Source organism: Pogonomyrmex barbatus, unplaced genomic scaffold, assembly GCF_055798465.1.
Source record: "Pogonomyrmex barbatus isolate J1 unplaced genomic scaffold, ASM5579846v1 scaffold5, whole genome shotgun sequence".
NCBI lineage: Eukaryota > Metazoa > Arthropoda > Insecta > Hymenoptera > Formicidae > Pogonomyrmex > Pogonomyrmex barbatus.
Window position 1 is genome coordinate 118,153 of NW_028297149.1, and position 21,733 is coordinate 139,885.

A 21,733-nucleotide genomic window follows, 5' to 3' on the forward strand; every position below is an offset into this window, starting at 1 on the left:
CTTCCTGATCTTTTCTCCATTCCTCTAAATTTCCCCTCAAGGATTAGACGTCCAACATTTTTTTCTTCTTTGGTAGCTTTCTTCAATTCTATCTTAGCACAATAATTACATTTGATCGCTTCACAATGTCGCCTCGATAAGCCGTCGGCATTATTGTGAACTTGATCTTTTCGATAAATCAAATTCATACTGCTGTAATCTCTTAAGCTAATGTACCAATTTTTCCTTCAAAGTCTTGAAGGAATAGTCATTTAAGCGAGATGTGATCCGTACGGAAAAACTTTCGCCCGTAAAAATAATGGCGAAAAGATTTCACCGAATCCACGATAGCTAAAAGTTTTCGACGGGTAACACAATAATTTTTCTCAGCTTTATTAAGCACTCATCTAAAATAAGCTATAAAGCTTTTCCATATCATTTTGCCTCTATGATAGGACCGCGCCAATCTCAGTATTTGAAGCATTCGTGTCTAAAATAAATTTCCCTTCTCCACACCGGAGAGGATATTAATATTTGTTTTATTTGTTCAAAAGTTTTTTGACATTCTTCCTCCCAAGAAAAATTAATCTGGTTTTCCGTTAACTTATACACGGGTTTTGCCAATGTAGAAAAACTTTTTATAAATTTCCGATAGTAGGAGCAAACTCAAGAAAACTTTGCAATTGCTTCTTATTATGTGGAATTGGCCAATCTCTCACAGCAGCAATCTTTTCCGAGTCTGTGGAATCTTCCCTGCCGAAACAACATGTCCCAAATATTTGACTTCTTTACCAAACAAATTACACTTCTTTCGGTTGATCTTTAAATTAACTTCCTGAAATCGAAGAAAAACTTTTCTTAAATTTGTTATCATTTCTTTAAAACTTACTGAATTATGTCATTCAAATAAACTAAGCAAATTTTTCTAAATTTTGTAAAACCTGTTCCATTAATCTTCCAAAAGTGACAAGAGCATTACACAGATTGAATGGCATTACCGCAAACTGCTATAACCCGTTCCCAAAAAAGCTATTTTATCTTTATCTTTCGAACGAATCTTAAATTGCCAATATCCACTCTTTAAATCTAAAGTGGAAAACCAAAAATTACCTAAAAAATGATCAAGGATATTGTCTATCCTAGGAAAAGGGTAAGAATCTTTTATTGTTATTTCATTTAACTTCCTAAAATCTACGCAAAAGCGTATTGTACTATCCTACTTCCTCACTAATACCGCAGGAGACATCCGCGGACTTTTTGATTCCTCTCCTATCATTCTTGCTTGTCTCATTTCCTCAATCGGTTTGGCCATCTTGTCTTGCATATGGATAGAGATTCGACGAGGGACCTGCTTAATTGGACGACAATCCTTCAATTTAATTTCGTGCTCAATCAATTTACAATTTCCAGCAACAACATTTTCAGAAAATATGTCCTGGAATTAATTTAGAAAATTAACAAAAGCTTCCTTCTGAGCTTCATTTAAATTAGAAAGATTTTGGACAAAAAGTTCTTTCAAATTCTTAGAGATTCTTTCCTCAATACTACCAGAACATCCTAGAGAAATTCCCTTTATTCTTTGACACTCTGTAATTATTACTTTATTGATCTCTACAGGATTAATTATCGGATCAAAAATATTCTCTAATTTCAAATATCTAAGAAAATCTACTCCCAAAATGCAACCATTTTTAATCTTTGCTACAAATACTGAAAATTCTTTGAGATACTTTCCCAAACTAATTTAAACTAACTTTTTCGTCTTTATTGAAACTTTTTCTCCAGTAGGATATCTGAGATCGAAACTTTTTTGCCCAAGTGTCCTTTCATTCAACAACAAACCTTTTATTCAAAATTATAATCTCGGAGCCGGTATCAATTCTGAAAATACATTCTCGCTCATTCACTCTTCCACGATAATAAAAATAATCGGAATCTTGCTCAATTCTATTTAACTTAAAAATTTCAGAACTTTTTTTAAATTTATTTAATTAAAAATAATTTTTCTTGATTAAACATTAATCGGGGTTCTTTCCCTGTTAGCTGAATGCCCGTTTAATTTAATCAATTCTAGTTTTCCTTCTTTAGAAGACAATCCATCCGAAAGTATCCCGTTTTTCCGCATTAACATTCTCCAGTATTTTCTTTATAATTTGGTCCAATTCTTCTCTTTTTTCCTGTATTTGATTTATAATCCTGTATTTGATAATTCCGCCCAACTCTTTTTTTTCTGTACGAAGATCTTTCCTCTCGTCTCCTCGCTCTTTTTCATATTCGTAAAATTTCCGCGCTCCCTTCCCTCCGAACATCTTTCAGAAAAATTGCTGGAACGCCTCTCAAAATAAACTCTTCTCTTTCCCAAATTTCAACTCTCCCTTTTAATATTTAAATTTTCTCCCTGCTTTGATTGTCCTTGCTCTCTCGATAGCCACTTTCAGCGAGGTTACTCCAGTTGGAGGACTTTTCAATTGAAGAATCCAATTTCACAAAACCATTCGTCACGGAAACGAATTACGCGCAAGCAATTTTATCCCAAACCGCGTGTGTACACTCCGGATATACTAATCGCGATAGTCTTTTGATTTCGACATTGAACATAACCAAATCTTATTTCCTATTCGTAAATAAAGAATAATAAGTCTGAGACAAATACCCCTCGCAGAAATGTAATTCCAGTCTTACTCTCAATTCCGCGAATCCGAAAGTCTCTTCCTCGCATATTCCCTCAAACATGAAACCAACATGACGGCTTTCGCGACATCATTCCAATGATTCGCCCGTGCGATTAACTCGAATTGCGAGAAGAACTTTCGTAACGGAACTCCCACATCATAAAAATCGAATTTTAACTTATATCCAATCTCCGCGTGTCTGCACGCGACATTCTCATTTTCTGAAGCGACTCTATTATTGGAAGGACGTATGTATTGCTCCTCTAAGCTGTTGAATTTCTTCGTCGCGCTGTTGTAGCTGCGCTGCGAACAAAATCTCCCTGCGCGACGATTCCTCCCTCAGCAGGCGCACCTTCTTGATAACAGCCTGCAAAGTAACAAACGCTAATGTCGCCTCCTGACAAGGCCTTTTCCTCAAATTCATTGTTGAAGTAATTGCCATTTAATATCATCGTTAAAATATTGCCGTGGTATCCCACTTGAGCCCCCAAAATGTTCTGTCCACGGCGATCACAAACACTAATCGTGCACCTTTTTCGTATCACCGCGGACTCGCGCAATACACTAGGAAAGCAGCGTTTGAAATATTGACTCAACACATTCTCTTATAAGACACGCTTTTTCAAGTCAGAACAACTACAGGAATTCGGCGGATACACGTCCGGACGCCATAAGTCACCGCGCCGAACATATACATAAACAAACACTCCGTTAAGCCGCCGAGAACTCTTGGCTTCTTCTCTATATGGCGGTTCAATTCCACTCGGCCGCAGAATACTCGCGCGCATAACAATACATATGTGTATATGTGTTATATATATGTGCGTGCGTGTGTGCGTGCGTGCGTGCGTTCGTTATGATGTGTGTGTGTGTGTGTGTGTGTGTGTGTGTGTGGTGTGTGTGTGTGTGTGTGTGTGTGTGTGTGTGTGTGTGTGTGTGTGTGTGTGTGTGTGTGTGTAATGTATATATATATATATATATTTATGACCTATCATAAGCTTATGACATATTTTTCATTAGATATTGTTGAATTGTATGAAACTTATCTTATTCATTGGAAAATAACATATCAATCGATATTAGAAAAATTTTACCATACGAGAGATGTTGTCTATGATATGTTGTCATAAGCTTTGACAATTCATTATATCAGCGCTCGGAATTAGTTGAACATTTCGATCCGATTTCGAAGGCGCAACGCCTACAGTTCTCTCACCACCGCTCGAATTTCAGTGGCCGAGCCGTCGAACGGCTGTGCCGTATGCATATATATATGTTCTCGTCCAATCCATTGCCGGAGACGGACGTATTTCGGTGTTGCTCTGCGAACATAGTAAACACACCGTAATAATCGACCGTTTTGTTATATTGCTAGAGAGTGCACGACGAATAATAGTTTCATAGTAAGCAGTGCGATCGTGAACGTTTACATACTAGATATTTTACATATCAGTAAATTAGAAAGGCGACGACCAAATAATCGTCGCCACGGATCAACCTGAGGCTCTTGTACAGAACAATGAACAAGGGTATGTAGCTCCATAGCCTCTACAGTCTCCCAACGTATACATCGCATTTGCAGCCACTAATAGCGCTATAATGACTTTTCAATATCAGCAAATCAAGAAAATAAGTGGCAGACAGTAGAGGGCAGAAAAAGGCCAAGGCGTAGCCCAGATATCTATATCAGAAACTAATCATTGAATATGTAACAGTAAACTGTGCCAATCGCTTCCAAGCTTTAAGTCAAATAACAGACGCTAATTTTGATGAAATATAAGATGATAAAAATAAAGCAACAAAGACACCACTTATTTTCATTCCTGATATACTATATATCAAGCCACTTGTGGAAATTCTCGATGCCGTTGCAAAAGAAGGATATTCCTTCAAAATTCTTGGGAAAAATTAAGTTAAAGTACAACACCAGTACAACATATCGCTTCCGAAAACTATACAAAAATCATAAAAATCTTAACTATCGAGAGACACGGTCATGGCTCGTCGCCAAGTGTGAGCGCCAGCGCTTCATGAACGCGAGACCAGTCGTGTCTCTTTACACGAGCTGACGAATTGCTAATCAAAATTATCAGATTTCAGTAACGGCTGAACCGATCAATTTCTGAATAGCCGCAATCGATAACTTAGGTTCGAATTATATGATAAAAATGTTTTTAGTTTTCCTCTCCGTGTCGTGTGAGGGGAAATATTACTCAAAGTCTGATACTTTGAAATTTACTATTAAGAAACGTCGTCATTATTATTATTATCGTCATTATCGTCGCCCTCCATATAGAGTTACGGTTGCAATTTTCGCCAGTACGCAGCGGCGGCGATGAAGCCCTCGGCACGAGATATGAATGTTATATAATTTCACAGTCATTTCGCAGTCTCTCTGCATACTTTTTCTCTTCTCGCAACCTCTCCGGATATCTCCGCATCCATTTCGCAACTTTTCCGCATACTTCTGCAATCATTCCGCAATTATTTCGCAACCCTCTCTTAATTTATTTTCGCAATCTTTCCGCATATCTCTGCAATTATTCTGCAACTTTCTCATAATTTCCGTATATCTCCGCAACCATTCTGCAACTCTTTCATAATCTTCATATCTTTGCAGCTATTCCGCAACCTTTCCGCAACCATTCTGCAACTTTTCCGTAACCTTTTCGTATATTTTTGCAACTATTCTACAACCATTCCACATATTTCCGCGATCACTTCGCATTCCGTAACTCTTTTGCAATTTTTCCACACATCTCCATAACTATTTTACAAGTCTCTCATAATTTTTCCGTAACTCTTCCGCAATCTTTCCGCAACCATTCTGAAACCATTCTGCAACTCTTATAATCTTTTCACATAACTTTATATCTCCTTCGCAACATTCCGCAAGTCTTCCACAATCTTTCCGCATATCTTTGCACTTCTTCCGCAACACTTTCGCAATATTTCCGTAACCATTCTGCAATTATTTTACAATCTTTTTGCACATATTTGCATCTCTTTCGCAATCTTCCGCAACCATTCCGCAACTCTTCCACAATCTTTCTACATATCTTTACATCTCTTCCGCAACTCTTTCGCAACTCTTCCGCAACCTTTCTGCAACCATTTCGCAACTATTCCACAATTTTTCCGCATATCTTTACACCTCTTCCGCAACACTTTCGCAACATTTTCGCAACTATTCCGCAATCATTCCGCAACTTTTCCACAATCTTTCTAAATATTTTTGCACTTCTTCCGCAACTCTTCCGCAATTTTTTCGCAACCTTTCCACAATCTTCCGCAACTATTCCACAACTGTCCCACAATCTTTCCGCATATCTTTGCACTTCTTCCGCAACTCTTCTTTTAAAATTTTTTTGTCCCCATTTTAAAAATTTTTATTTTTAATCGTACGGATTTCAAATTTAGCATTTATATATGTTTATTTAAAACTAAGATTTTGGCATAGGTGTGACCTTGAAAATCTAAAAAATATTTTCGAGGTTTACATTTTTCATTTTCTTATTTTTATGATCTATAGATCTAGAGGATCGTAAATAATACAACTTTGTATTTTAATTTTTCTGCTGCCATTTTGATTTTATTTTTAATTCTATTGTTATCGTCGCCATCTGTATGGGCATTGAGCTCTATAATATACTGGAGTGAGTCAGCCCTATATTAAACTATAAAAAACCGCGGCTAGCGAAGAAAAGGACGGGCACTAAAGTTGGAATCTTTATCTCTTTTCTATAGTGTACTTATTCTTTAACCTTATAGTAGTAGAATAAAATTAATCAATCCGGGAATCTCTCGACAAAGAGCGATTCCAACTCGCGTTGTTTTTTTTTTTTTGGTAAATGAGACAGCCTTACTCCTTGAAGGCTCACTCCAGTATACAATAGAGCTCAATGGGCTACGGTTGCAATTTTTGCCACTACGCAGCGGCGACAATGAAGCCTTCAGCGCGAAATATGAATATTATATAATTTTACGATCATTCCGCAGTCTCTCTGCATATTTCTCTTTCTGCAACTTTTTCAGATATCTCCGCATTCGTTTTGCAACTTTTTCACATACTTCTGCAATTATTGCAACCCGCTCATAATTTTTCCGCATATCTCCACAATCTTTTTGCTTATCATAATAAAAATAAAAATAAAAGTGAAAATAAAAAGATAAAAGTAAAAATAAAAATAAAAAAATAAAAATTTAATTAAAACTAATGAATAAAGAATAAATTTTTAATAAAATTTAAATTAGTTTATTTTAAATCAATTAATTTCATAATTTTATTGATTTAATGGAACTGAACAATCGCATTTATCGATAAATTTAACATTCGATAAATTTCGACAAAGGCAATTAGTCAATTTCCACAAAATCATTGGTTGGTTGATTAATTGAGATAAGAACCGATTATGAAATCGGCCATAAATTATTCTTGGATTCTGTTAACATGTCACCAGGTAATTGTTATTTTTATAAAAGAGTAAAAAAGTCGCCAAGTGTACACGCAGTGTGTATGTGAAAGATTATTATATAAAAATTATTATATAAAAATGTTACTTTTTAATGGAAAAAGGTTTTTCAATTACTGATACAAATTATATCTTTATAAAAAAATAAAAATAAAACTCAAGATTCATATCTTTGCATCCGAGAACGTTTTATTTTTACAGTTGTATGTATTAGATGTACAAAAAAGTTTTATATATCTTCCCGCCATTTTGCGGTTTTAAAGCGTTGACATTTGACCTTCTAAAATGCCATACGGTTTGGCGTTTGATGTACATAACCTCAAAAATCAATAGTGTTCACGATGGCAATAACAAAAGAGCATATTCAATTTTCCATCCACTTCGCGTTTCATCTGAAAAAAAATACTGCTGAAGCCACTGCAATGATTTGTGCTGCATGGAGAGAGATATGGAGAGAATGCTGTAAGTCATACTATATGTAAAAGATGATATCAAAAATTTCGCCAACGAGATTTCAGTCTTGAACCGCGTGCTAGACACCCTCAAAAGATTGAAATGGACGAATTGCAAGCACTGCTGGATAAACTCTGCGCAAACTGAAAAGGATCTTGCACAACAGCTTGGCGTTACGCAGCAAACCATTTCCGTAAGTTTACATACGATGGGAAAGGTTCAGAAGGAAGGCAGATGGGTTCCGCATGAATTGTCCGAAGACAACAAAAATCGTCGGCGTAACACTGCACTCACTTTGCTTTCAAAGTTCCGGAAAAAAGATTTTCTGCACAAAATCATTACAGGTGATGAAAAGTGGATTCTTTATGATAACTCTAAACGTAGAAAATCATGGATTGACCCTGGTCAACCTTCGACATCGACGCCAAAGCCCAATCCACACCAAGAAGGTTTCGCTCTGTATCTGGTGGGATTGGAAAGGTGTGTTGTATTACGAGTTGTTACAACCGGGTGAAACAATCACGGCAGACCGCTACCAACAACAATTGACCAATTTGAGTGATGCATTAGAAGAAAAGAGACTATTTACTGGCCAAGGACGTCGTAAAGTGATCTTGCTTCATGACAATGCTCGACCACATGTTGCGAAAGCGACTCAGGACCATATGTTTGCGTTAGGCTGGGAACTTCTCCTGCACGCGGCGTGTAGCCCAGAAATGGCGCCTTCCAATTACTACCTATTCCGGCTGCAACATCATTTGGCTGATACACATTTCGTGAGATTTGAAGAGATACGAAAATGCATTGATGACTTTATCGCTTCGAAGCCGGTGAGCTTCTATCGTCAAGGAATTCGCAAGCTACTCGAAAGATGGCAAAAGTTGACGCAAACGGGGAATATTTCGTTGATTAATATTTTTTTATTGGTTTTTGAATAAAGATTGAATTTTACAAAAAAAGCTCAGAACTTTTTTGTACACCTAATACAAGATTCATCATCATGTTATGGTCATATGACAAAAAATGGAAATATATATTATTATAAATATATATATATATATATATTATTATAAATATATATATATATATATATATATATTATTATAAATATATATATATATATATATATATTATTATTATAAATATATATATATATATATATATAAAATACTTAACGCAACAAAATAAATAATATCACAACAAACTTACTTTTTATAAAAAAGTCGCCAAGTGTACGCACAGTTTGTATGTAAATGGTTATATAAAAATGTTACTGTTTAATGGAAAAAAAGTTTTTCAATTACTGACGCAAATTATATCTACTTAAAAAAATAAAAATAAAACTGAAGATTTATATTAAATAAGAAGGGAGGGTGTGCGTCACGGCGGGGCCTGACCACGAACCAGTCGTGAAAACTCGTAATTATTTTGCGAAAAAATACCACCTCAGCCAGGAATCGAACCTGGATCTCCTGCTTACCGGGCAGGCATCTTACCCTTTCGACTACCGAGGCATGTGATGATATTTATCGCAAATAACGTATTTAGAATAACACGTCAACAATACAATGATACATATATATATATATATATATATATATATATATATATATATTACAATATACACATATACATGTATTCTTTCGAATCCCCACGACCGGTACTCTAGAGAGATGATGGTCCTATTCTCTCGATGGATGCAGGTCGGACTGCAGCGGCGACACCTTCCAACGCCATTGGCAAATATACAAATAATCCTCCTGGAGCACGACAGGAGAGATTCATCAAGGATGGCTCGAGCCCCCGAATAAGAAGGGAGGGTGTGCGTCACGGCGGGGCCCGACCACGAACCAGTCGTGAAAACTCGTAATTATTTTGCGAAAAAATACCACCTCAGCCAGGAATCGAACCTGGATCTCCTGCTTACCGAGCAGGCATCTTATCCTTTCGACTACCGAGGCATGTGATGATATTTATCGCAAATAACGTGTTTAGAATAACACGTCAACAATACAATGATACATATATATATATATATATATATTACAATATACACATATACATGTATTCTTTCGAATCCCCACGACCGGTCTTTGCACCCAAGAACTTTTTATTTTGTTCAAGTTTATATTTACAAAATTTCGCAATTTTATGTCTAATGTTCGAATAGTATATAATACTTAATTTCTAATATCTTTGTATAAAAGATTTGATATCAAAGAAGTGGCACCAAGTTATAGTTACATTATCTTGTTCAATATACAATTATTTTTAAAATATAAAACCCGTGATAAGTATCAATTAAAAATTTTTCCTTTCAACCCAAGTAATAACAGCTATTTTATTTTTTTCTTTTTAAAAGTTATCAAATACTGGCGTCAGTTATATCTTCTTAAAAGAATAAAACTTAATAAATATAAAACTCAAGTATATATCTTTACATTTAAAAGTATTTCTATTTCAATCCTAATATTATAAAATTACGTCTTATGTCTGATGTTTAATGATAATATATAATATGATATATCTTACTTACCTCTAATAACATGTACCATTTGTATAAAAGATTTTATATAAAAAAAGTGGCACCAAGTTATAATTACATTATCTGGAAAGTTCAATCTTTTTAAAAAAATAAAAATAAAATTCGACACATATCTTTCCAAAAATTTTTCTGTTTTAATTCAATATTATATTACAAAATTATGTAAATCTTATGCATAATGTTGCTATAATATAAATATAACTATAACTAACTATAAATATAAATATATATAACTATAACTATAAATATAACTATAACCAAGAAATGGCGTCAAGTTATAGTTATATTTATATTATCTTGAAAGTTCAATATACAACTGTTTATAAAAAAATTTTGAAAAAATGTGATACATACTGTACTTTTAATTCAATATTATTATATATTACAAAATTACGTAATCTTATGTATAATGTTCAACTTGAATAATTTGATGATAAGAAAAAAAAACGACGTACAAAAACTTGGGGCGCCCGGGTCGCATTAAAAAATGTACATGTACATACACACTTACTGTATTACATTGCACTTGTTACGTCCGGGGGACTTCACGAATTCTTCTCTTTCGGGAAGGAAAAATTTAACGGCTGCTAATCCATAAACGGAGCACTTCGAACGATCAAACAAAAATCAACCCGATCAATCAAAAAAAAACTCTAAATAAACAATCTTTCTCTCGAGATATGTCTCACTATCAAAAAAAAACACTTGGTAAACCGGCTCGTCGGCGCCGACAGGTTTATGACTCACCAATAAAAATTAATATTTACAAAAGCAAATCCCTAACGGATAGGAAACGCGTTGGATCGTTCGGGGATGACACTCCCCACATTGGTGGGGAAACACAAAAAGCACCAGTCAAGAAGAACTGATTAGTGGCCGTTGGCGGGCACACCAATGAGCGATTGAGAGTGTGAACTAGCGGGAGAATTTTTATTAATAATTCTATCTATCTAAAAACTAATTCTATCATTCGCTGGGAAATCTGGAAATGGAAACACGACCACAATTCACAGAACACCGCTCCCCTCCTTCCTCTATATTCACAATTTTCCTAAACTATCATTTGACAAGCCACCACGGAAATCCATCACGCCCTCAGATATTCCCACCCCCTCCGGAACCCTTTAAAAACCGCGACTTGGAGCGGATCGCTCTCTTCTTCCTGCTACATTCGTGGTCGACACCATCCGAAATTATTACAGTTAGAATCTGTGCGCGACTTTATTATTTTCGACCGATTCAACGATCCAGCCTGGGCAATTGCATTCCTCGACCATCACCCGCGGCCGCTGCAACAAAAGTAAGTCCAAGTTTATCATTTTTCCCCCGCGGTAACTGGCAGTTTGGTTCGCGACCTCTTATTTACTTATTTCTCTCCACTTATTTATCTTAGAAACACCCCAACATTCCAAATTGGCAAGCCGCCGATTAACTCGGTGAAGCTGCCTTCCCCGATTTCACAATATTATATTCCACAACTTTCTAACCTGGCAAGCCGCCGATTAACTCGGTGAAGCTGCCTCCCCCGATTCCACAACATTCCAACCGGGCAAGCCGCCGATTGATTCGGTGAAGCTGCCTTATTTCGATTCCTCAATTTCTCTCTTATCTGACTCTCATTTATATAGTGAACCAAACAAATGCCATTCGGAACGGACGAACGAAACGGGCATTGCGACACCGTCGAGAGAAAGCGAATAAGCGGATTCGTCGCGAAACCTGCCACGCCGAAGAACTCGCGGAGCGATTAATAGAAGTAGAGCCGGGACTATCCAACATCTCGCTGCATCAGTACGCCTCCGCCCTCCGCTCCGCGGCCGAATTCGAAAACCAATGTACTCCGGAAAATTTCGACGTGGAGAAGTTTTTTTACCTCGTCCGTCAATTTCCTCGCTCTCCCGCCCATCCACCTCCTGGCACCTTTTTCATCCCACGAAAATTTAAACCCGACAAGCAATTTTGGGACCAAATCTCCAAACACGAAATAACCGATACCGTCCCTATGTATATTTCCCGTGATCCTCTTCCCTACCTCGTCCCAATCAAGGCATTCCGCACCGCGCACCCTAATCCTCCTCCACACCTGCAACCCGATCCTATAGACATGCTCGCGATCACCAACTTTTTGCCCCAATTAGAACAATTGGGAATATAAGTCCAGATTTTCCTTGCCCGCGGTTATTTTTTTTATATATTTTTTATGTATAAGACTTCTCTTTGTAACCAATACCTCAACCTTTTTTTTTATGTACACGAACAGAAAATTGTAACTCGTTTTTATTATTTGTTATTAAATTAATTGATCAAAATTCGGTCTTAAACTTTTTTTTCTCTCCTAAACTTGACCCCGCGCCGTTCCCGGCTCCCTGAGGATCGCACTAGATCCATCCCTGGTCAAAGAGATTCGGTTCTCTGACCTAAAACGGACCGCCGATAGCGCGGGCGCAGGCAAGGGTAATAACGTCGCCGACGCTGACCCGATCCCTGCCCCCCTTAACGCGCGTTCGACTCGCGGATCGGCATCACGACGTCGTTCCGCGAGAAAAGGAGAGGTTCCGTGCGTCCACCCGAGTTCTCCTCCTCCTAACGAGAGATATTATCTTTCGTCCAGAACACGGACGTAACAGAGCTAGAAAAAAATTGGGGGCTCGTCCGGGATATAAAAAGTGCGATCTTTAGCGGGAATGAGTACGAGGTCAAGTTCGAATAAGTCCGAAGTAGATGAACTTTATAAACTCGGTTTAGAGTGTGGCGGTAAACCCAAGCCAGGCGCGTCGAAAACAGTACACACATCCACTCCATCTAAATTCCTCGCTTCCAAACACGTCACTTTTTCTCTGGAGGACACTTCGATAGCGGAGGAGCGATTCGAAACCGTTTGCGAAACGTTTGAATCTAACATTTCCATACGCGAAACGTCATCAACTAGTAATAATTCTGATAATTTCGACGAAAAGGCAAAAAACCTAGAATCATTAAAAATGGCACAAAATAATCCTTTCGCTACGCTAAAATACGCCGTCGACGCCATTCCATACTTCGATGGACAAAATATTCCATTGAATTATTTTATCGAGGGTTGCGAGGAGGCGAAATCTATGCTTCCCGATGAGGCTGAGCCTCAATTTGCTAAAATCATTAGAACGCGTATAATCGGAGAAGCACGTCGAACTATTCAGGATCAGGACTTTAACAATGTCGCTCAAATCACTAAATATTTAAAACAAATTTACGGTCCTTCGAAAAATGTCTATCAACTACAAGGGGAATTGGGATGTGTCTATCAAGGGAACGACGAAGATGTAATAACATACGCGAATAGAGTAAAAATTTTGGGGAAGCAAATACTCGAAGCATATCGAAATTCGGGACCTTCTCTTCCCGAACAGAATATTAAAGATTCATTAGAAAGGGACATGTGTAAATGCTTTATCAAGGGGTTAAAACCGGAGATCGAACAAAGAATATTAAGAAATTCACAGATGGATGTTAAAGCAACCGTAGCCGACGCGATACGCATAGAAAGAGAATTACGCGCAATGTCAGATTTACGGCGTGGTAATATCGCAAAAATGCAAAATATTAACCTACAACGCGAAACTTGCCAAATTTGTTATAAAGACGGACATTTAGCCAGTAACTGTAGAAAATTCACTCAGAACTCACAGCAGAATTACGAAATACTAATATGTCAGATTTGCAAAAAACGTGGTCACGATGCTAGTAAATGTCGAATGCGCGACCCGCAATTACGGCGAACTGTTAACGTGATACAAGAAAATACGATTGTCTGTCAATTGTGCTCTAAAACCGGTCATAACGCGAAGTCATGCCGTAGTACTAATCAAAACAAGCCTCTCTTGATTTGCCAGTGGTGCGATAGACAGGGACACTCAGCTAATAACTGCTGGAAAAAGCAAAACGAATTGCGCATGACAGAAAATAAAGCAAGAATTATTTGCCAAAATTGTAACAACGCAGGGCACACTGCTAGGGATTGCAGATCCAGAATGGATCGAACTACAAGCAATAATAGCACACCATTTTGCCGATATTGCAAAACGCAAGGGCATCTCCTCGAAAACTGTGAATTGCGCATCGCAAGTAATAATCGAAGAATGGCAAAAGATTCGGTAAACTCCAACGGCCCCTCGAAGCCGGGCGTGCAACAGGGGACCGAACGGATTCCACGCCCGTCGACATCTTCGGCACCTCAATAAAAAACGCTCCGAACGCTCGCTCAGTAGGGGTAAACCTCGATAAACACAGTCGCGTGCCGACCGTTCAGGTAGAAATACAAAAAACAGTCCCTCACATAACTCTTATGTTAGACACCGGTTCCGGACCTAATATAATTAAGAAAAATTTTATACCTGAGGGAGTACGCATTAATTATTGTAACATTCTAAAATTAAACGGAATAAACGATTATCCAGTCTTTACTCTTGGCGAAACTACGCTAAGCCTTTTCGACACCTTAGTAAATTTCCACATAATACCCGACGACTTTCCGATACCGCAAGCTGGTATATTAGGCAACGATTTCTTTAAACAAACATCGAAAATCGATTATGCACAAGGATGTATAGATGTATCCGGTATCCAAGTACCTTTTCTGTCACCAGAAACTATAGTGGTATCACCCAGATCAGAATCGTTATTTTATGTAAGAGTTGGAAACCCTAATGTCAAAATTGGATATGTACCGAAATTGAAGATAACTTACGGAATCTATCTAGGGGACACGATCGTGGAAAATGTCTCGGGGAAAGCCTACTTAAATATCATAAATACGCGGGACGAAGAAGTAGAAGTCAGGGTGCCGACCATAAATCTTAGACCTCTGAATGAGATGGTCGACCTGTGTGAAACCAGAATAAAGACATTAGATTATCACGAAGAATTAACAACTTCACACCCGAATTCCTTTTCAAGAGAGACCAAACATATTGACCATAAAAAAGAATTGTTAAACGAAAATGAAATAAGTAGAGAGGAAGACGAGATTATGAATATAAATGACATTGAAATTGTTAACGAAAATAAAAATGAGAATAAAAATGAGAATGAAAGAGAGAATGCAAAGACAAAAGAGGACGGAAACATAAATAATAAAGAAATTAAAATTTCCATAAATAGAGATAAAATTAATAAAAATTTAAAGGTCAAAAATAAAAATGAAATTAAAATGAGAGGAAACAAAAGGAGAAATCTTAATTTCGATACTCAGCAAGAGGGAAGTTACCAAACCTTCTCTGAGATATCCTCCCATCCCAAGATCCTCGGAGAGGGAAGTTACCAAACCTCGTCCGAAAATTTTAAAAATTCTGAGTTCCTTGGAGGTGAAAATTGTCGAATCACTTCAAAAGTTAATTCTGGAATTGCCGATGGAAGTTTCCGCACTTCTCGAGTATTTTCCAGCTCCATCGGTTACGAGGAGGGAAGTTACCAAACCTCATTACGTAATCCGATATGATTCTGCCTAAATGAAAACGACAATACTAATGCCTCAGTCTCGCTAAAAGGTGATAAATTCCCAAGAGTTGGGATGTTCTCAGAAAAAACGAATGAAAAAAATGAATCCTCTCATATTACCGCCAAAGAGCCTATGGAAAGAATACAAATAAATAAGTCGAATGAAATAAACTTCGGCAAATTAGGAATGAAAAGTAAAAAACCTCGAGAATTTTTAAATTAAGACAAAATCAATCTCAAGTGATAGTAGATGAATGTATACGTAAGCGCAAATCAAAACATAAAGGAAAAGTTATACAAGGGATACAAAGTAATAACAAGGAAAACGAAGCTATCGAATGCTTAATACTATCGGAAGAAAACCAAAAGGATAGGCTCACAAAAATTATAGAATTATTACGATTAGAACACTTGAATAATTATGAAAAAGAGAATGTGATAAATCTTATAATTAATAGTCAAGACAGGTTTCATATACCTGAAGAAAAACTGACAGCAACTAATGTTTTACGACATAAAATATCCACAACAGATGATCAGCCGATTAACACCCGTCAGTATAGATTTCCGCAAATTCACAAAGAGGAAATAAACAAACAAGTAGAAGAGCTGCTAGAGGGGGGCATAGTAAAACCTTCACAGTCGCCTTACAATACGCCCATATGGATTGTACCCAAGAAAGAGGATTCCCAAGGAAATAAACGATGGAGAATGGTATTAGATTTCCGGGCCATTAAATGACAAAACTATCGGAGATGCGTATCCACTACCAAATATAGTCGATATCTTAGATCAATTGGGAGGAGCTCGATATTTTTCGGTATGCGATCTAGCCTCAGGATTTCATCAAATAAAAATGAATCCAGCAGATAGCCATAAAACCGCTTTCACAACACCTTTTGGGCATTATGAATTTGATAGAATGCCATTTGGATTAAAAAATGCTCCTGCTACCTTCCAACGATTAATGGATTTAGTTTTATCAGGATTACAAGGAAAGGAATTATTTGTTTATATGGACGATATAGTTATCTACGCATCATCATTAGAAGAGCATGAGAGAAAATATAATCTTTTAACAGATAAACTACGCGAAGCAAATTTACAGCCCCAGACAAATGTGAATTTTTAAAATCCGAAGTAACTTATTTGGGACACGTCATAGGCAAAAACGGAGTTAAACCCGACCTAAAAAAATTAGAGGCTGTACGACGATTTCCTAGACCTAAGACGCCCAAAAACATTAAACAATTTCTAGGACTAGCGGGATATTACAGACGATTTATCTCTAATTTTTCTAAATTAGCAAAACCCTTGACAAATTTATTAAAAAATAACGTATGTTTCGAGTGGACACAAGAACAAGAAGAATCATTCGAAAAATTAAAACAAAGATTATGTGAAGAACCCGTGTTGCAATATCCTGATTTTTCAAAGCCTTTTATCCTAACCACCGACGCTTCCGGAGTAGCCGTAGGAGGAATATTGTCGCAAGGTGAAATAAATAAGGACCGACCAGTCGCGTATGCGTCACGAACTCTAACTGATAATGAATTAAAATACGATACATACGAAAAGGAAGCGCTGGCTATATTATATTGTGTTAAACATTTCCGCCCATATTTATACGGCCGAAAATTTACTTTAGTCACAGATCATAAACCTTTATTATGGTTTAAAAACGCTCAAGATACCAACATGAGAATATTACGATGGAGATTAAAATTAGCCGAATACGATTACGATGTCGTATACAAAGCAGGAAAAATTAACGCAAATGCCGATGCGTTATCCAGGAATCCGGTGAATTTTGAAGAAGTGAAGTGCAAGGCAATTATTGATCGCAAAACTTTAAATCCCAACGAAGCAAAGGAAATAATTTCTAAAATGTTAGAAGAATCCGACGAGGAGGAAGAAATAGAAGAGGACGAAAACTTCGAGTTATATCTTTCAGATGACGAGCAAACAGAAAATTTACTATCTGACGACCATCTGTTTAAAGATAATACGGATTCCATACTCTTTACACAAGAAGAACTGGATGAATTACCAGTGCAGCAGACAGAGAAAGCATTAATACACGATCCACCGAGAGCCAGAAGAATGCTCACTCGCAGCCAAACGATAAATGAACGAAATAAACACTTAAATGCAACCCAAAGAAATTGCGGATCAAGCCAACAAAAGCGACAAGGAAAAAGAGAGTGACGAAAACACTGACGACGAAGGAGGAAGCGAAATAATTAACGAAGAGAACGAAGAGCTTAACAGTATAGATAAACTTAAACCAACTATCATTGACCATAAGCTAATAAAAAACAATGTTGTCGATTCCCGCGAATTATTATTTTTGCGGAAAGATAACATAGCATATTTTGTCGATGTCAATGGAAACCCATTGGATTCTGGAGCACGAAAATTACTCGAGCGCAACGAATTGCCTACCCTCAATAAACTCGCTCTGTGTAGACCGCAGGTTGTAAAACGCAAAAACTACTTTCATGTGGCCTTACCCATTGAAGAAGGGTCGAGAGAAGGGCCAACAATGATTTTAAATTATATAACGCAAACTCTGATGGAATTACGAAAAATAACAGAGGAATTAAAATTAGAAACTATTAGCATTGCTAAAACGGATTTCATTTGCAATATTCCTTGGAGCAATATTAAGACACAAATACAAACGACCTTTCTCGACTCATTAACTAAACTAATTATTTGTAACGGATTAGTAAAATATCCTCCGAAAGATCTTCGCCCTTCTATAATAGGCGAAACACATTGCTCACCTACAGGTGGACATAGAGGCGTTACTAAAACGTATAACAGAATTAAGCATAATTACTATTGGGAAAATATAAAATCTGACGTCCAACGGTATATTCAGCAATGCTTACAATGTCAATTGAAAAAGTTAGTACGCGTTAAAACGAAACAGCCCATGATAATTACCGATACTCCGGGAACAGCCTTCGACAAAGTAGCAATGGATATTGTCGGGCCTCTACAAAAAACTGAGAGAGGAAATGAATACATTTTGACACTGCAAGATCAACTGACAAAATTCAGCATGGGAATTCCCCTACCAAATCAAACCTCTGAAACAATAGCCGAGGCTTTTGTTAATAAATTCATTTGTATATTCGGAGCAATACTAACCGATCAGGGAAGAAATTTTGTCAGCGACTTAATGAGAAAGATTGCAAAACTTTTTAGAATTCGTAAGTTTCGTACAATCGCCTTCCATCCTCAATCCAATGGATCTCTAGAGCGATCGCATCACGCACTAGGAGAGTATCTTAAACAATATGCAAACGAACAAGAACAATGGGACCGATGGGTTAGCCTCGCAATGTTTAATTATAACACCTGTGTACACGAAGCTACAAAACATACTCCATACGAATTAATATTTGGAAAAATTGCAAGAATACCTTCGGAAAAATTTCTAGCACCAGAAGATAAATTAACTAGTTACGATGACTATTTGGTAACCTTAGTCACTCTACTCCATAACCTTCGAGGGAACGCGCGTGAAAATATCATCGAGGCGAAACATAAATCAAAGAAATATTATGACAAAAAAATCAACCCTCAAACCTTTAAACCTGGGGATTACGTTTTTCTATTAAAGGGACCTAAACCGGGTAAATTTGGGGATCAGTATACCGGACCACACGAAGTATTAGAAATATTAAATAAAAATAACGTAAAAATTAGAATAAAGAAAAATAGTCGAATTGTCCACCCTAATCGTTTACGAATTTCGCATATTAAATTACCTCCAGATAAATAACAAGAAAAAACATAACCTTTTCCAGATGGATCTCCATAATTGCTGGGCAGTAATAATAACAATTTTAACAATCCGGTTTCATAAAACGCATGGGATAATAGGCTATGACTGCGGCTCACCCTCAACAAATCTAACAACCTTATCTCTACTAAATATCGAGGAATGCGACATCCCGCCACAGAACGTAAATTCAACTAATGTCTATATACAACTTCTACAAATAAACGAATTCGAGTCAGTAAAGGTTATTCAATGCAAAGTCGAAATAGACAGATTAATAAAAAAATGCGGAATGTTTTCCCATTCCATGGATGTGTTAAATGGTAAATATTCATATATAGAAGAAACATCACGTGAAGTATGCCAACGAATGCATTCTTATGGAACTTATCAGTTACATAACGGATATATCACTGGATTAAAACCGAATCATACCACTGCCCGACCAGTAACATTGGCAGGACACGTAGACGCCGATGGATCATGCAAGGGGAGCACGTATTCGGATCCGTACGGCACGTGGACTGACGTCGTGGTACTCGCCAGCATAAAAATCTCACTACAAGAATATATAGCCGACGTACGAATAAATAGCAATCGAGTACTACTCAGATCCGGAGTGGCCTGTGAACTCACTACCACCCATTGCACAGATATAGAGGGAGGTGAAACCTATTGGGATCCAGTGCCCGCCGACACTTGTAAATTCAACAATTATGGAGTATTGTACAGTGGGATTGCAGACAAAATAATAGATAACGTAAATGAACAACAACTAATAGTCTATTCATTAACTGCACAAGATACAACTTTCGCCTTGACTAGCAAAGGAAAATACGCAACATGCGGCTATACACTCACTCGAACCGAACATCCTAAATTAATCATCTTCGAAACCTCGCGTGGCGTAACATTTTTTCAAACAACGAACGCGTGTCTCTAACCTCGACATATTCACCTACATGAATTCCAAATTCGTATACGTCGAAAAGCACATCCGTACGCAGATAAATCAATTATACAGAAATATCCTTTTGCAACAATGTGAACTAGAGCAGGGAATGTTAAAAAACGCTTTAGCTATAGCCACTCAAACACCCGATATCTTTGCTTATTACTTAATGAAAGGACCTGGATATATGGCCCTGTTAGCCGGAGAAGTAATACATATCGTAAAATGCGTACCCGTGGAAGTAAAAATCACAAGAACTGACAACTGTTACAATCAGCTACCAGTCATTCGGGGAAACGAAACCTATTATTTAACGCCGCAGACCCATGTACTATTGCGACAGGGGACTCAAATAAATTGTAACTCTTTCGCACCTACTATGTATCACCTAGGAGATTCATGGTATAAACTTATGCCTAAACCTGTGGAATCATTGCCGCCCACAATTATGAAACCTATGACCAAACCTACGTGGAAATATGTTAGCCCTGGATCGCTCGCTACAAGCGGAATATACACCGAAAATGATCTCAATGATCTACGCGACCACATATTGTTCCCCGCTGAGCGACCGGCGGTGCTCAACACGGTAGCCAGGCGGATGATGGGACAACCAATCTCCCTGAACGGGGGATCATTTTCAAATCTATTAGACGAAGCATCCATAACAAAAATCGCTGCATCCGCATGGAAAGAATTTTGGAATAAATTCTTAATTTTCGGCAATATCAGTGCCGGGGTAATTGGAATATACCTCACCGGGAGAATCATAAAACTAATAATAGACACAATCGTACATGGTTACGCTTTGCATACCGTATATGGATGGTCCATACATCTACTGGGCGCCATCTGGGACTCTATTACTCATCTTTTATTACTATCACTATTGGGCACAAAAAGAGTTCAAAAACCCGAACAGGCCAGCGCACCAGAGTCTGACCTGTATAGTAAGACCCCAGAAAACCAAGTATACCCTTTATTACCACCAGAGGAAAAACCAGGATTTTCGTTCGAACTAAAAAAATAATGACGACAAAACAACCTCTTTTCTTTCCTTCTCCTATCTACTATTCCCCTTTTTAACCACCTAACAATTATTAAACTTTTTAGAAGTGAAGAAAGTAAAAATAAAAGGGAGAAGAGAAGAATGGAAGCTATCGATACCAGCCGTTTGACTCGCGGGCGTCTCGAGTGTAAGATTCTACGAGTAGAATCTCCGCTCTTGTTTTGGGTGCGGCTAAAAAATGGAGAACCAGCTCTGCAAGATCTATCGGAAGAACTTAATTTCCGAATGAACCGCAAATCAAAAGAACTCATTTGCTGGCCCAACGACATAGAGGAAGACAAGCCTGTTGCCATAAAAGACGGCGACGTATGGCAAAGGGG

The 21,733-nt window shown here is 37.5% G+C and overlaps 1 protein-coding gene across 1 annotated transcript; it reads left to right on the plus strand.

Annotated features, from left to right (window-relative positions):
* The first annotated feature begins 19,414 nt into the window (after positions 1–19,414).
* LOC148935213 (uncharacterized) lies at positions 19,415–21,382 on the plus strand. Its single transcript, XM_089081537.1, is given in 2 exon segments — positions 19,415–20,302; positions 20,304–21,382. Coding segments are annotated over 2 exon segments (1,956 nt in total). The 5' UTR covers positions 19,415–19,417; the 3' UTR covers positions 21,375–21,382.
* The last annotated feature ends 351 nt before the right edge of the window (positions 21,383–21,733 follow it).